The sequence below is a fragment of the Ammodytes marinus genome (assembly GCF_949987685.1).
Source record: "Ammodytes marinus genome assembly, chromosome: 2".
Taxonomy (NCBI): domain Eukaryota; kingdom Metazoa; phylum Chordata; class Actinopteri; order Uranoscopiformes; family Ammodytidae; genus Ammodytes; species Ammodytes marinus.
The window spans coordinates 1354160-1371751 of record NC_137231.1 but is presented as its reverse complement, the minus strand read 5'-3'; the positions used below and the strand labels follow the sequence as shown (position 1 = coordinate 1371751).

The 17592-nt window shown below is 40.8% G+C and overlaps 1 protein-coding gene across 2 annotated transcripts; it reads right to left on the bottom strand.

The window, feature by feature from the left end:
- Positions 1-550: 550 nt before the first annotated feature.
- sub1b (SUB1 regulator of transcription b) lies at positions 551-15837 on the bottom strand. Of its 2 annotated transcripts, none has more exons than XM_080049266.1 (5): positions 15794-15831; positions 4770-4839; positions 3308-3427; positions 2894-3002; positions 551-1210 (listed from the first exon to the last, which is right to left on the bottom strand). In XM_080049266.1, the coding sequence occupies exons 2-5, from the start codon at positions 4836-4838 to the stop codon at positions 1131-1133; spliced, it is 378 nt and encodes a 125-aa protein (XP_079905392.1). In that variant the 5' UTR covers position 4839; positions 15794-15831; the 3' UTR covers positions 551-1130. The 2 variants fall into 2 exon arrangements, with proteins under 2 accessions (XP_079905392.1, XP_079905391.1); XM_080049265.1 differs by having other exon boundaries at positions 555-1210; positions 4770-4842; positions 15794-15837.
- Positions 15838-17592: the final 1755 nt, after the last annotated feature.

The window sequence follows — 17592 nt, the reverse complement described above, 5'->3', positions numbered from 1 at the left end:
GACAAAAAACTAATTATGCAATATATTGAAAACTGAATTTAAACTGAATTCAAACGCAAACAGGCTGTCCATCATCTGATCAAAAATCTTACCAAATATCTTGCTAAGAAAATAAAAATGTATTTAAGCAGTTCTGCCTTTACTAAGAACATGTTACACTTATAATATAGATAATTGAAACTACTTACACACAAATCTGCCTCAAAAGACTTATGCCGTTTTCAAGACCTTTGCTGACCCCAGACTAGTTCTAGTGGACACAGTACTTGGAAATTGCAAACTGGCCTTGTATCAGCGGATTAGCTGTCAACATTGATGTATCAGTGTTGGTCTTGATGAACGTGGCAAACTATCAGAAAAAATGAAAAGAAAAAAACTACCTATCAGAAAATCAGACGGACAAAAAAACTACCCATCAGATCAGGGGTGGACACAGGGGTGACCAATGAGATTTCAGGGGTGATATTTGAATGTGACTTTATGTTGAGACACTTTTGCATGATGCAAATAAACCGAAATAAACATATTGTGACATTTCATTTCTCACTTATATACTTGTGAACAATCTTCTCAAAAATGTGAAGGTTCAAGTTTTGTAAAAAAAAGGACATAAAAGGTTAATCACTCAGGCCACTAAAGCCTTATATTCAATGGTTCACAAATAACATTCTTTATAATTGACAGAGCCTGTGAATATTTAGCAGATACCTGGTAAGGTAACACAAGTCTTATACTATTCTGTAATAATTAAGTGAGACATTTTGTTAAGTAGTTTCATTTATTTTTTTTTTAAATCACCATAGATCTAATCACCTGCAGTTAAAACATGACAGACAGGCCTTAACTTTCAGAAAAGAAGAGCACTGCTATTGTGTGCAACGTATTACAAAGGTCAGACGAAACAAATTCTTCTGCTTTATATATTTACATGATAGTCTAACTGTGAACATGAACTTACACATTGACTGAACACAAATATGGAGCTTGTGCTGTGTTTTTTAGGATGCGCACAACACTAGATCAACACAACTACAAGTTAAAAGTTCCTTAGAAAAAACACCACAAGACTTTTACAAAACTGATTAGCTAACGTATTCAATTAGGTTAACAGATAACACTGAAAGGAATGCTTATATTCTCTTCATGGCATCATCAATTTCTGACATTTGGTCCTTCAGTTGGTTCCATTGTTCAGGATTCAAGGAGATACCTACAAGAAATGCAAAACATATGCGTTTAATACATCCTACACAACAGTAGGGCTGTCCTGAATACCATTTGATAGGCTTTGAATACTTGTTTTTTTTTTTTAAAAGACCTTATTAAAAACAACTACGCTCCTTGTCTTCCGTTTTTGTTTGTGTTGTTGTTAGTGTATTTGTTTTATTTAAAAAAATCAAGTAAACAAACAAAACTATGCTGCATTCCCACTGGCCGTGAGGGTCAGTGGACCATTGTGATTGTGACGTTTTCAAGACGTGCTAAAAGTTTTGACCTCATTGGAACAACAGGTGGATTTAAATATCTCTGAAGGAGCAGCCGAAAACAACATTAAGCAATCCTTAACACAAACCTACTTAACACTCTGCTTTTATACCCACACTTCCAATATCTTTGTGTCTATTTACCGGCCTCTTGCGCTCCGATAACGTGGATGCGCTGCACTAATTAATTATGTAAAATACAAAAATGTTGTTGCATAAAGGAAAAAGAAAAAACGCTTCCGAATACTGAATTCAGCTTTGAATACTAACCTAACGAACGAATAGTAGAATATTCAAGTAATATGGGCCAGCCCTACACAACAGCAAACAAAACCGATGCCGATTCTTAATATAGGCAGAAACTGATTAATCGGAAAAATCAAGCCATCTCTTTCCCGACAATCCCCTCTGCGCACAAACTCTTACATATGGTAATTAAACATTATAACACCTGCGGCTTATAGTCCAGTGCAGTTTATAGTGCGGAAAATACGGTACAGTGCTGCTTGAAAGTAGGAATTTATTGAGTTAAACCATTATTAATTCATTTTCATCAATACCAGTAGTTTTTATATGAAATAACAGATGACCGTTTATCAATTCCAAATTTTTCTTTTCCAGAAATCAATTGTTAAAACAAATAAAACAAATAATTTGCCAACTTTTGTATGTGCAAAAGTTTGTGAACCCTGAGCTGCATTGCTTAAATCGAGCAGGTAAACACAATCAGGTGGGTCAAATTGAGTGATGAAATGGACCAATGTAGAGAGAGATCTTTAGGGAAGAAATTGGGCGGCACTAGATAAAACAGAGATAAAACCAGGTCAGTTTAGGCTCACCAAAGTGAACCCATACAGGCCAGACATGCTAAAAGGGAAATTACATCTCAGAGGATCTCAGGAATAGAGTTGTGATGTTGCACATTTGTCTGGGGACAGCTATAAATTAATTTAAAAAAAGTTTGAGGTCCATCGGTCCACCGTGAGGCAAATCATCTACAAATGGAGAGCTTTATGAGTGACTGAACATCTGCCGAGAAGTGGACTTCCTTCAAAAATATCCACAAAGATTTTTTTGGTAAAGGCCAACCTTTACGTTCGGGCCAGTAGGTTACACATGCATTATAGCACAGCTTGCAAACTGTGATTAACTGGACATAAAATACTTCAGCGGACGGTTCAGCAGTCGTCATGGTGTCTTTTAGTTGCAGGTAGGCCTACAGTTGGTGGTAACTGGCAGGGGCTACATGCCAAGGTTTTTTTTTTGCAAGCCTGCCTGTGACTCTGGGGGGGGGGGGGCAATCGACGATTTCACCTTCGATTTTCAACTTACAATTGAGTTTGTGACACCCCTAAAATCATTGAAATATATTAAAACATATAATTCAAATGTATAACAGTAGTTATTACCTTTTTTCCCTGGCTTCATCTCCCCATCTTGGTTCATCCAGTACTCCCTGATGTCCACTAGGACTTTACCTTTGAAGTCCCTGACGCTGACATATCTCATCTTTCCAATCTGGAAGAAGCAAACTGATTGTCAACTGGACTGGATTTTCATCTAAAAAAACTATTGGGGACATACATTTTTTTTGACCTTTACAATTCACCACCCAACAAATACTAAACAACAACTCCATCCAAATTATTTGCAAAAGCAAAATATTGCCTCACTATTATCTCGTTAAAAATGTGAATGTTTAAGATTCAATTCCAACACCTCCGTTTGTTAAAAGTTCACAATGAATGCAATGGTTTGAAAGTGAATGCATTTCTGGAGTTCTATTTTGTAGCTACACAAAATGCAGTCTACCTCGTACCCACCTGGAACATGTTGCTGTCAGCATCACTGCTCCCCTTGGATGAGCCACCTGGCTTGGAACTCTCTCCGCTCTTTGCTTTCTTGGCATGTTTCACCGGTGCACTTATCTTCTGTCTTTTGGGCTGCAAAAAAAAACATACCATAGACAGGTACGGTTTTTGATTTTTAGTCTAGGTTTAAAGGTTGCCTATGCAACATTTCCATTAAAAATTATTTCACATGGGCACGCCCTTAGCTCAGTTGGTAGGGCGTCCCCCCCTCGGCCAGCAGCGGACCCGGGTTCGATTCCAGCCCGCGGTCGTTCTCTGCATGTCACTCCCCTCTCTGCCCCATTTCAACTCTGTCTCTACCCTATCAATAAAGCATAAAAATACCAAAAAAATATCTTAAAAAAAATAATAATAGTAATTTCACATAAAAGTAGTCGGACTCAATTATCACTTCTGCCTCACACAATGTGTGGTGGTGTGTTTAAAAGAGCCGCGCGTTTGTAAATAAGTAAATGGCAGTAAAGAGAGACGTAACCGTGTGTTTGTTCACGTCTGTTAGTGAGCGCGCTACAGGAGCAGTTCTGTAAGGTGTGTGCATGAAAATGTCAGAGTCCAGCGTGGGAGCACTTTTTCAAACTGGATGAAAATCGTGCAATGCTTTAAGCAGCATAAAGTTAAAACGCTCGTCCTAGACTGATGTTATATCACCTTAAAAACACAAAAGCCTTGCGCGAGCGAAGCAGCGATTCACCCGGTGAAACCTGGGGTGAAACTCTATGACGGTGGGTAACGGTGAAACTCACAGTGACACCTCGCTGGTGTGAGCAGCCGCGCAAGAAAACTCTGGTTTGACTGCTAAATTATAACCGGGGATATCATGCCCATTAGCGTTGTTGAAGTTGCTCTATGCCTCTTAGCACACAACTCTTAGGGCCTCTACGGATTCTCTTTTTTGCATAGGAAATTTCCTTTCCTAACGAGGTGACCCGGAAGTACTTGGCAGATAGGAGCCTTTTCATCTCTCCTTGACCCCGATGACATTTAGGGTTAAGGTATAGTAAAGGAGGCTTAAAGGATAGGAGATTTGACTATTCGTAGATGCCCCTGGTGAATGGAGATCCAAAATCGAATCATGTAATTACAAAAACAACAAAAAGAAAATCACAGTCCTAAGCCATTCCTAGCAAAAGGCTGTTTTTCAATCCTTCATAGCGTAGGTCCACAGGGTGGTGGTAACCCTGACACTTTTCATTTGTTTTTTAAAATCAATGAACCATATTATTTGCTAGTCCAGTTGCTAATCTTTCGTACTGTTCATTCAACCCACAAGATGTTCATGCCATCTAGCCTTGAGGTGTGTTAACTGTCCATGTCCTAACATTTTCTCTATATCTCAAAGTAACTTTTGCTTTCAGAAATATTCAAAGTTAATTAATAAGTTGAGGAAATCAGAAGTTAGTGTTTAAGTACAAACCTTGGTCTCTACTTCACTGTCCGAGTCACTTCCAGATGTGGAGGACACTTGTTCCTTTGATTTGGGCATTCTGCTGAGAAAGGGATGAAGAATCATTCTTTTATTTCAGTGCAAAGCCGCCCTCTAGTGTTCATTTCAAAGACAATAAACAGTGAAATATGCAGCTTTGCTCTAGAGACTCTCGGTGGAGAGTAGTGCACATGATGAAAGGTAATTACATATTTTCAACAGAATAGATCACAAAATGCTGGTTTAATTCTTGTAACAGATCATCTATCTATCTGCACCTTTAATGTATTTCAGATCGGGTACAATGGAGACAGAGAACGGGAACAGAGGAAGCCAGGAACATAAACAGAAAGTGACGGAGCAAGAAGCCGGACTAGAGTGACTATTGGACAGGCTTTTACATGTTGGAGAGCTTCACCCAAAGGTGGGCTGCAACACCAACCTACAGTCTCTGGTCTGAAGCCCAGCTAGTTGGCAGCTTTATTTGTGAGTGTGTGGAGGAACTCTGTACACACATTGCATACGCTGTTCATTGGCATGATCCAACTCCATGTGACCAATGAATATGTTGGCAGCGCAAGAGGCAGCAGTAGATGATCGTACACTATTGTGTGGAAATGTCAGTGTCTCAATGTCAGTGTATCAATCATATGGAATGTACTTGGAATACGCAGCATGGAAAGACGTCTTTTCAGTCTTTTTTCAGCAATCACTCTAATAAACTGTGCACAGGCACTGACATTTGCGTATGTCGGCTTATAATGTAATGTTCTTTTGCATAAAAATTATCATTGATTTGAATTTAGCGGACAGCAGCTTCCATCTGGGTGAGCAAAGCTGCAAGGAACACATTGCATATGTGCTCACATGAAGTATGCCATGCCTGTATGAGTTATTACATAAAATCCTGATATACGCTGAAAAAGTAATCATTAATAATTGTAATGTTAGTCAAAGGCAGATGTGCCCACACGTAGGTCTGGGCGATATTTTTTTACTATATCTCGATACACAATATATATCTCAATATATTTCAAATCTCCTCTAGAGCACATCCTAAATGCTCAATTTAATTTATTTTTTGCATAACATCACACCAGTAATATGATTTAAATAGTCCCTGCAAAATGTGTCTGCACTAACGATGCATTAGGCTACATGAAACAACATCTTGTTTATATTCTTTAGTGCTTTCTATTGGAACAATTTGAAACTTGCACATGGCAAAGAGTTTGCACATTGTATTGATTATTCCACATCCTTCCAGTCCCATACAATGGATCCAGCATTATCTTATTTGGAAACAGTTTTTTCCATCTTCTGTTAATCTGTAAACTGAGAACACTAATTATGACTCATTACAACCACTTACTAATTGTTTATCAACACTAGCCCCCTAAAGATAGCAGCCATACTTTAAAGGTCACATATTATGCTAAATGCACTTTTTAAATGTGTTCTAACTAGGGGTGTGCACGTGTACACGTGTAACCGTTTAGTAAATCATAACCGTTTAGGAAAATTCAATAAACGAAAACCGTTTTTTTTTTCTTCTTCAAATTTCAAAGTTTTTAAATATGTTCTGGAGACACGCGTTTATTGATTTTACATCACTAATAAACTAATTGGGGAGGATAAAAGCTAGTCTGCCGAGAATCTCTGTCCCTCGGAGAGTGTGTGTGAGTGAGTGTGTGTATCGGCGCACACACACACACACACGGGGAGTCGCCGTGCTGGGGCTCGACTCACAGCCACGGAAGAGTGATGAAAGATAACCTAAAGATTAAAGTTACCCGGTTGACGTGAACTACGCTCGTAAGTAGCCCGAACTTTATAACACCTGTTCAACATGCATTTAACGTGGACATGTAGAAAGCGATAGGCTATATTAATCAGGAAATGAATGAAGCGCGATTATGACGGCGAACGTGTGTGTGTGTACCATGGACCTATTATAAGAGGTGTGTAAACGAGCGTAGTTCATGTCAATTGTGTGTTTACAGGCGAACAAACGCGTATGTGTGTGTGTGTGTGCGCGCGCGCCTACAAGACGGCGGGGGCACGAGGACAATGACGTCACGGTTAACCGTGTACACGGTTAGGCATTTTTGTAAACGTTCACACCCCTAGTTCTAACATAACCATGGGTCCACGGTGTGCCTAGAGACTGCCAAAATATTTAAAAAAATAACAATCTCTCCTTTTCTCACTCTCCCCCGTTCTGAAATCCCCACCCCTCCCCCCCAATATACTCCAGTCAGAATTCTCCTCGTTTCTGACCTCAAAAACTGGAAAGCCAGAAGCTTCCACTGTGCAGCCCACACCCCTATTTCTTATTGGTCCACGGCCCTGACAGACAGAGGGCGAGGCGTATCTGGCTTCGCTTCCGGACAGGGGGCGGGGGGAGCTCAAAGATTGTATATTTACGAGGGGAGCTGCAGCTCTTTTTAAAAAAGTAGGCCATTGTGAGATTAACTGAACATCAGCATAGTACAATAAATTATCTGAAAGTTTTTTCAGCAAACAATTAAAGAAAAACGTATTAGGGACCACTAAGACCATATAATATGGTGTATAATAGTACCGAAAAGTGTATAATATGGGAGCTTTATATGCAGAACAGGTTTTGCTCCATAATAGTAGTCTTATGTTTTATTTTATAAAAAATACTCGCAAATGTAGCCTACTTTACATAGTTAATAAACGGTGTGCACCTCCCTTGGTGCTGACATGGACCTATTATAAGAGGCTGCCCGTAATAAATGTGATGCCGTGGTTGTGTGACGTTGGACCAAAAACTCTCCGTGAAGTCGGAGTAATCCGTCCCCCGGCGCTCGTTCGCCTTCCTCTCATAAGGACCAGGCTCTGTACAGCGGCCGCTAGGGCTGGGCGATATGGACCAAATCTTATATCACGATATAGGTAATTTTATATCACGATATGGTTATATATCACGATATAGTATTGTTCCTTAAAATTCAATGGATTACAATAACTGTACTGAACTTTAATCACATTAGATTATTTTCATCGTTTGCTTGGAATTTAAATTTCCATACAAAATACCACACTAGTCTGGCTTTAGTCAGTCAGCGCAAAATAAAAATGACAGCATCAACCAAAGAGCCTACATTTTCCAATTGATAGTAGCCTATATCAAAATAATGAAAGACTTGAATTTTCCTGCAGTATTTGCTCATCTTCATTTAAAAAAGCTGTCAAAATTAACTAATGAGCAAATGTCTGGTAATACTTTAACTCCAGCTTCAACACAAATAATATTTTCAAGTTTGACATGTTTTAAAGTTACATAAAACTGTCTCCAACAATAACAGCACGGGGGTGAAGCCCCGAGTAGGCTAAAGATGTCATTATTAGCCAGCTAGCTCACGAGAGCTAACCCATGTAGTTTGCGGCTTAAAACAAGCCAACTCTGCGTCACGGCAACAGCACGCTGAAGCAGCAAGCAAGTTTCCTTTGCCCGATGACATTTTTGACCGTTAATACCAGCTGCTCTGCCACCGTGACACGGAGTTGGTTTGTTAACTGTAAAGTGATGGCGCACCGGAGCTATGGAGCTAGAGCAACAGATGAGGCTTCTTCTGTTGCGGGTAGAGAAGCTGTATTGCAGCCCAGAACTCTGCTGCAGAGCCCCCGTGTGGCGCGGCGGTGTAACTGTAGGGACTCGGAGGGACAGCTGCCTCCCGCTCCATCTATGCTCCCGCCACATGAACTTTTTTTCTCTGCGATATAAACGGTATGGCCAAATCTCGAACACATTACGTGCCAATTTGTATTTGATGGTCGTGATAGGGTCATTTTATACATCCCCTGGAGAACATCTCGCGATACATCGCATATATTCGATATATCGCCCAGCCCTACCCACACGCATTACATCCTTTAAAAAAAAAAAGAGGGACATTTCAGGTGCGGTTTGTGCGATATGACCATATACAGTATATCGTCGGACGAAACAAAAACGTCTATCGTTTAATTTTATGCAATATCGTTGATTTTGTTATGTTGCAAATCACACTCTTTACGACACAAACTATACATGTAGCTCGCAGGTAAGTTAATAGGGGTGTAACGATACACATTAGTACCAAACCGTCATAATACAGGCTGCACCATACTGAACCGTACAGCAATAGTATAATTCAAAATGTAATAACATTCCTGATAATATTCCTCTTAATTCGTCTGTGTACCATGTTGTCCTTTCATTAATATTTCTCACTCAAGTGAGAGGATTGAAGAAGGCCCAGGATGAAGCATTTGTTTCTCCTGTTTCCATGGTGAATCATGTTATCAGTGATCCATTGACGATGGCTTTAACGCACTTGCTCAACCCAGAGTGAACATGCTCAGAGTCGATCAGTGTTTCCCCTACCATTACGGGACCCCCCGCCAGGCCAACAGCAGCCTGACATTTTTTATTTTTATCTCAATTTTTCATTGATTCCGTAATAATCATTTGCGAGCGTCTGCGCGGCACTGTCGGTCTACCCCTCGTGTGCGCCTGTCTTTACAACCTCTCGTTTGATCATCCCATCATCTGATCTGTGTGTCTGCGTGTGTGTGTGTGTTCTGCGAGCGGCGCGATGCGCGTGTGCATTCGGTGCGCACTTTTTGACGCGGAAGCCAATGAGCAGGAGCATGACTAGCAAGCAAACGTTGAACTAGTGGCGAAAATAAAACCAGCGCCTGCTCTATGGAGATATTAAGGACTCAGTAACAGAGACGTTGAACAGGAAAAAGTGCTGAGCAAAACTTAGCAAGTTAAAATTGCTACGTCGCCGTGGCAACACAACCAATCTGTATCAACAGCAGAGAGCGCTGAAAAAACGGCATGCACTCGTTTCAGTAAGTTTACAGAAGTGCCACACTGCTACTGCCTTTGGCATTCTTCTCAGAAAAGCATTAATTTATTTTCAGGGGACATATTAATTAATTTATTGTTTTAACTGTTAAGTTATCTTGAAAACAGCAGGCCATAGTAGGCCTACAAGCTTTATTTTTTTGTATTTTCAATGCTAGGCCTAGCCTACTTTATTTTTATGTTTTAAATTGAGAAATAGGCTAGATGAAATATAATGGTCGGAATAGGGAATTTGCCTTATGTAGCACACATGATGTGTAGCCTATGTTAATTCATTTATTTTCAACCAGGCTATTTGCATAAAAAAAATAAAGAACATTTTTCAATAGGCTAGCTTCAAGGTGAGGTGATTCAGATTATTCCAGAAATTAGTCCTAGACAGGACCTGTCTATATTAGATCTTAGTGTTTATTGTTTTTAATTGAAATCCACGTGTTTTTCTTCAATAGTTTACGTGGCTTGTGTCAGAAAATAGTTATAGGCAGGACATATGACAGTTGTTTACAGAGCACAGAATTAAACAGATTTCGCCTCTCAAAGTGCACCAGATTGATGCATTTAACCTTAAAAGGATAAGGTTTCTTCTGCAGACGGATGCCCCCAGACCCCCCAAGAGGGTCCATTCTCACCCAGCAGGATCTAAAAATCCTGTGAGAAACACCACATGTACAAACGTACTGAATGTGAAAGTATAACCCTTATGCCCTAATTTTTAACGGGGCTGTCAAAAGAGGCTCATCCCAAATGGGGTTCGTTTTGGTCAATTTCTTCTAGAAATTTGGTACGCACGCGGCGCACATACTCTTTACCAGCTCTTACCACCGGGCCTAAAAACAATTCTAGGGGAAACACTGTCGATTGACCCAACACTGATCCGCTGTTTTGACACCGATAACCCAGAGTTGCTCATCTCAGAATTGGTAATTTCAGAGTGGAGGGAGAAACTCAAGAGTATGTTACCATGCTTCCTGGAGCAGCAGCCCCTCCCTACCCCTTCAAGCCGGCTAACCATGCTGTTACATTGTGGGCTAATATGTACTAACTGGAAAGTATCCACCCCCCAGCAATTTTCCAGAGCGTTTACACCAATGACGGCGCTACACCGGGTCTTAAAGGGGCTAAAGCCCCGTTAGAAATCTGGTTAGCCCCAGTTCAGCCCCCCCAGGAATCAGGATACTAGTTCCATATAGGCTACTGTATTGCAATAAACAGCTGTTAATATTTTCTTTAAACGCTCTAAACAAATAAATCTTCAACAATCTTCCTTGTAGCCTACTGCTATTCGTCTTCTTAGGGTTAGCCTACATCTTAAAAAGGTAATGAATATAAAAGTCAGAACGATTTCTGAATCCTAAATTCAAATTCTGGAGTTTTGAGGAGCACCTGAATGTAGCATTCCACGTCGCACTTCGGTCTCATCCGGCCTATGTGCGTCTGTTTTATGTTGGCGAGCCTGAGTAAGTAGCCTATATTTTAGAGAAGTTTCACATCAGGCCAGCCTATTCTGTAGCCTAGTGATGCACAGCGTATTTTTATTTATTCTTTTGCCTCGCACCCGGCCGAGAGTCAAGCTGCTCTGCTGGGCGGAGTCCGCCCGACAGCGAATATGTCACTGAAATAGGCTGCTGCATCCAAATCACCCTCTGATCGCCAATTTGATACTACTGCAACACAATTTAGCAAAACTGTCAGGATCGCGTGGTGCTGTCTAAAGGTGAGAACACACCGGGCGCGTTGGGTGTGGTGGGCGCGTTGAAAAATCCTATTTTTGCATAGGGAACCATTGGTTTAGGCGCGAGGATCCGTTGGCCGCGACAAAGCGTCGCTTTGGGCGCGTTACCAAAGCGTCAACGCGCCAGCAAAGCGTCAAAAAAAGATGAAAAAATTGAACTTTCAACGCTCCAGCGCGTGACGTTTAGCCGCGTTGGCCAATCAGCGGTGAGCTTGGCCCGACGTCACTGGCAGAGAGACCGAGGACAGAAAAATCTGAGACAAAATGGAGGAGCAAATAATCACCGCTGTGTGTACGAGACTGTGTCTCTATAAACACCGTGGAGGAAATGCGGCTGGCTGGTGATATGAAGCCGCTCGGGTGGGGAAAGTGAGCCAGGAGAATGGGCTTCCTGGTTAATTCAGTGAATATGTGTGGCTGTGCTTAAGCCGATAATCCAAGTTAGCACCGGTCGGATAGCGTTAGCTAACTCACCCGGCTGTGTGCGGCCACCACCTCCATATAATGAACCCAAACATAACGGCTAAATCCGGGGAACTTTCACAACGAGTACAGCGAAGCACCGGTGTTTATGCATGCCCTATAGGCTATCTACGCCAGCCACGGTCCCGTCACAGCCAGGTAATGTAGGCTACTTGCCTTTATTTTCTACTGCCCTGTGCACAATGCTGCTGTAAATGTGTTTGGTATGGTGCTGCCTTGCTGTTTGTGTTCATTTCCGAGTGGCGTGAATCTGCAATGCTGTTTTAAGGCTATTTGTTCCGTTCACTTGCTGTTAATTTGTTTTTTGGCACAATTGTTGGCCGTGTAGTTGTTGTTTTTGTGTGGACATGAACGCTGTTGTGTCGGGTCGGATCTGATCGCAGCCATGGTTGATTAGGGGAATAAATATATCGGGGGAGACTAGCTGCGTAGCTCCGTTCCTCGGACTCCCACAAAAGATAGAGCGCAGCGATGGGGATTATCTCAGCCATGGTTGATCAGCAATAGAAAAAGCGGGGGGGAAATAAGTTTCGGGCGGGCTCATCTACGTAGGCCATGACGTAGGCGCGTTGCTTTTGGGCGCGTTGGACAATTTTTTGACACAAAATGACCAAGCGCCAGATCGGGGGCGTTGGTCGCTTTGGCCCAAAGCGCCAACGCGCCCGGTGTGTTCTCAGCTTAAGGTGCAGATCTGGCCACTGGAGCAGAGAAGTTGCCAGCGTGTCTGTTTCTCCGCAGTGCACAGCACAGGGAATATCTAATAGGCTTCTATTTTTATTATAAAATGTCACGCAAGAGCGACGATAAACACACCGGTCAGTAATCATTAAGATGGCAAGATGATGAGGCAGATTCTTTGGAAAATCTAAAAAAAGGCAAAAGTTTATGATGATGTGAACTAGGGGTGTGCACGTGTACACGTGTACACGTGTAACCGTTTAGTAAATCATAACCGTTTAGGAAAAATCAATAAACGAAAACCGTTTAAAAAAAAAATCTTCAAATTTAAAATTGTCTTTTTTTCAAAGTTTTTAAATATGTTCTGGAGACACGTATTTATTGATTTTACATCACTAGTAGGCCTAAACTAATTGGGGATGATAAAAGCTAGTCTGCCGAATCGGTCTGTCCCTCGGCGAGTGTGTGTGTGTGTGTGTGCACACACACACACACGGGGAGTCGCCGTGCCGGTGCTCGACTCACAGCCACGGAAGAGTGATGAAAGATAACCTAAAGATTAAAGTTACTCGGTTGACGTGAACTAAGCTCGTAAGTAGCCCGAACTTTATAACACCTGTTCAACCTGCATGAACGTGGACATGTAGAAAGCGATAGGCTATATTAATCAGGAAATGAATGAAGCGCGATAATGACGGCGCACATGTCAGGCGAACGTGTGTGTGTTTGTGTTTGTGCCATGGACCTATTATAAGAGGTGTGTAAACGAGCGTAGTTCATTTCAACTGTGTGTTTACAGGCGAACGAACGCGTATGTGTGTGTGCGCGCGCCTACAGGACGGCAGGCGCGCGAAGACAATGACGTCACGGTTAACCGTGTACACGAAAAAAATTCCGTCGTGTACACGGTTAGACATTTTTGTAAACGTTCACACCCCTAATGTGAACAACTTATGTGTGTGCTTTTTAAGTCGCCAGAACGCAAGAAACAAGTCATTGAGGCTCAAATTTTCCTGGGGGAGGACACCCAAACTCACCGCTGTAGTACAGCGCCTAAAAAAATGCGGCACGCCGAGTTTTCTGAAGCACATGCATAATCTCTTTTCTGGCTACGTTATAGTGCGTGCAGCACCCCTACATATTAGCCCCGATGGAGAAAATATCCTGGCACCGTGCATGGTTTACACCAGGGGTGGCCACTGTTTTTCAGCTTGTGAGCTACTTTTAAAATGACCAAGTCAAAGTGAGCTACCACCTACTATTAGGGGTCAAAAGTCACGGTTCGGTACGTACCTCGGTTTTTAAGTCACAGTTCTGTTCTGTACGGTACGGTTCTCAGTTAAGAGGAAACATGTCTGCAGAATTGCAGCCTAAAGGTATTTTCCAGTATAGAAAAGAAAAAACTGCTGCATACAACCAAAGTCTCCAATAATCAAAGTGTGAGAGAGTGAGCCCCCCCTCAGAGAACAAATTTCAGCGGAGCCCCCCCAAAAAACATTTTTCTAAATCCTTGTGTGTTTTGAAAGATCTTTTAATTATTTTACAAATTTAAACACAGCGTGAGTGTGCAGCGGAGTGAGAAAGATAGGCAGACAGACTTACCCAAATTATTGCCTAGTTAAATGTCATTCACACATCCAGTGCCACGCTAGTGCCTCCAATGTCCTGCTGGAGGAAAATAGTAGCCAGCAGAGAACCAGACCCTCCTAGGGGGATCCGGGGGCATTCCCCCCGTGAGATTTTTTTTCACCTTTTTAAAGTGAAATGCATGAATCTGGTGCACTTTGAGAGGAAAATTAAGAGGCTAAATATGAGGAATTTTGTGTGAACAAATAATTTGGAGACACTGGGTCTGATGAATTAGAAGCAATTGAAGAAAGACACATGGATTTTCCATACAAATATTAATTAAAAATAAAAAAAAATTATGCAGGGTCCTCTGGGTTGGGCTTGGTGCTCTTTTTCTTTGACGAGACCTATTTCTCTGTAATATAATGAATGCATTTAAATGCAGTGAGAGGAACGATGCAGAAGAACTCTTGTCCAGCTATGCCGTGATCTTAATATAAAAAACACAAACTCACATATTCATCCGCGTGTTTGTCTGAACAGTCTTCCTCTCTCTGGCTGTATTTTACATAGTAGAATTTGTCACAGTGTAGAAGCCTCTCCACTTCCTTGACTTGGATTAGCTGTGGTTAGCTCACTGGCTAACAAACTGATATGTACTGTATGTCAAATTAGAAAGTGGTGTCCTCTCTCCCTCCACCGAACGTCGGCGCATGCTCGCACGGCTCGTTTGCTCTTTCATAGTAAAAAAATAAAATAAAAATTAAATTAATTTTTTTTTTTAAAGAATGCCACGCGATCGACCCACACTACCCTCGCGATCGACTAGTGGCCACCCCTGGTTTACACAATACAATCAGCAAATGTTACCTTTTTAAAATGAAGGGGCTTGGGGGACTGTGCATATAAAAACACCACCACACAAATTGTAGTGAGGCAAAAGTGATCAGTGAGAGGGATGTATTACTGTGTGACTATACTTAGTTTTTTAAGGACATTTCTACCACGTGTGCCTTTAAAGATGTATCGCTTTTATTCAAACAAAGATTTCCGTGTATAAATAACAGCTTGTTATCATTTATTCTAAATGAAGTAACACATATTCAGTATAATAAATCATCTTTATGAATTCCAGAAACATTACAATGTTGCTGTACCGGTGGCTTAACTTCCTACCAAACTAATTGTTACTGTGACCTAACCACTGTGACTCGCTAAATGCACAGCAGGGGCCAGTCGTATCCGAACAGTGATGGAGAACTCTGGCTTGGCTACTAACGATATTTTGCCATTCGTTTGATTGTTGGAAATGTGGTGAGGCGTTGCGGCGCTTCAAACTGCATTTCGTTGACATTTTTCTACGTTTGACTAAATGGTGTCCACTCATTTAACTGTAGCCTATCACAAAACATAGGCTGCAATGTAATTATAAGGCTGAAGGCTACTTATGTCCAGGCATAGACGGAAGCTATCAAGGTACATGCTATCTATAACGTCAGCTTAGCTACTGTAGCTAACGTTTGTAGAGCTGAAGCATCGGTGATCATGTATGCTGCCTCGTTAGGTCGATGCCAGCGCACTGCAATGATAGCTTTACAACACCCAACTATTCCTCTATTGAACTTAATATCTTTACAAAGATCATTGTAGCAAACTGTTGATGCTTACATGGTGTGATGTAGGAGAGCAGATCTGTAGACCGGAAACGGAAAGCTGACCTTCTTCTTCTTCTCTAGGTTTATCAAGAGTACCTATTTGCAGACCCATGGAGCCTGTCACTACCTCACTACACGATCTGAGGAGCCTGCACGATATTACTATCCCTCTAAAATATTTTTGCAAAGATTTAAATTAGATATAGATGTCAATTGCTCATTTTGTAATATGTACCCTGAAGATGTTTATCATTTATTTTGGAACTGTTCCCATTCAAATCGCTTATGGAAAGATATTTGCACCCTTATTACTCGTTTCATCGACCCCAATTTTTCCCTTTGTGTCGAAAATATATTGTTTGGTTTCTTTAATCACACCCCTAGTCAAACAAACCAATTTTTTTATTATAAATCTTATTATTCTATTAGTCAAATGGCATATTCATAAATGTAAGTATTCGGATCAAAAACCTCTATTTATTGTGTTTGAAAAAGAAACCAGGCAATATATGAAAAATATTATGTACTCTAAAAATAAGAAAGCGATCAAAACACTTTATGTATGTCATTTATATAATGTTTTTATTTAATGCAATGCTGTTTTTTTTATTTTTATCTTTTATCTGTATTTTTATATAGGCCTACCGGCCAGTTTTGTATGCTACCCCCTGGCGGCTGTTGTATTGATTATTGTCAATAAAATGTAAAAAAAAAAAAAAAAAAAAAAAAGAGCCTGCACGATATGAGGTGCGCGTGCGCAAAATGGCCGCCATCATTGACAGCCCGCTTAGCTCAAAGTGTTTTGGAGAGCCACAGACTGCACTAAAAGCAGATTGTAACTCGCTCAATTCTGAACCGATTTTCATGACATTTAGTTTGTTATGAAGATAGAACAGTTAATCATGCTACTGATGACGTGTTGGAATTAAATTCAGTTACGGGGCCGCTAACCCACGGACTTTGTGTGTGTGTGTTTGTGCTCACGGGGAACTTTAGGAGGGGGCGGGGGTGAGGACGCTGACGTGCGTTGCCTAGGCGACTGCGGGCTTTCCAAGATGGCGGCCGTTCTGCGCATGCGGTCCTCATATCGTTTTTTTTTTTTTTTTTACTACATTTTATTGACAATAATCAATACAACAGCCGCCAGGGGGTAGCATACAGAACTGGCCGGTAGGCCTATATAAAAATACAGATACAAAAAAAAAAAAAAAACAGCATTGCATTAAATAAAAACATTATATAAATGACATACATAAAGTGTTTTGATCGCTTTCTTATTTTTAGAGTACATAATATTTTTCATATATTGCCTGGTTTCTTTTTCAAACACAATAAATAGAGGTTTTTGATTCGAATACTTACATTTATGAATATGCCATTTGACTAATAGAATAATAAGATTTATAATAAAAAATTGGTTTGTTTGACTAGGGGTGTGATTAAAGAAACCAAACAATATATTTTCGATACAAAGGGAAAAATTGGGGTCGATGAAACGAGTAATAAGGGTGCAAATATCTTTCCATAAACGATTTGAATGGGAACAGTTCCAAAATAAATGATAAACATCTTCAGGGTACATATTACTAAATGAGCAATTGACATCTATATCTAGTTTAAATCTTTGCAAAAATATTTTAGAGGGATAGTAACGGTGTATAATTTTAAAAGACACCTCTTTCATTTTGTTAGTGATCAAAAATTTTGAAGGTGAAGTCCAGATTTTTTTCCAATTAAGGTCAGCTACACAATTATTCCAGTAGGCAACTACATACGGGACAGAGACTATATCATTTTGGAACAATGATCGTA

Coding starts and splice junctions, on each gene's coding strand:
- sub1b (XM_080049265.1), bottom strand. CDS start 4,838: ATGCCCAAATCAAAGGAACAAGTGTCCTCCACATCTGGAAGTGACTCG. Junction 3,428..4,769: donor ACAGTGAAGTAGAGACCAAG/GTTTGTACTTAA, acceptor TTTTTTTTGCAG/CCCAAAAGACAGAAGATAAG. Junction 1,211..2,893: donor GATGAAGCCAGGGAAAAAAG/GTAATAACTACT, acceptor CATTTCTTGTAG/GTATCTCCTTGAATCCTGAA.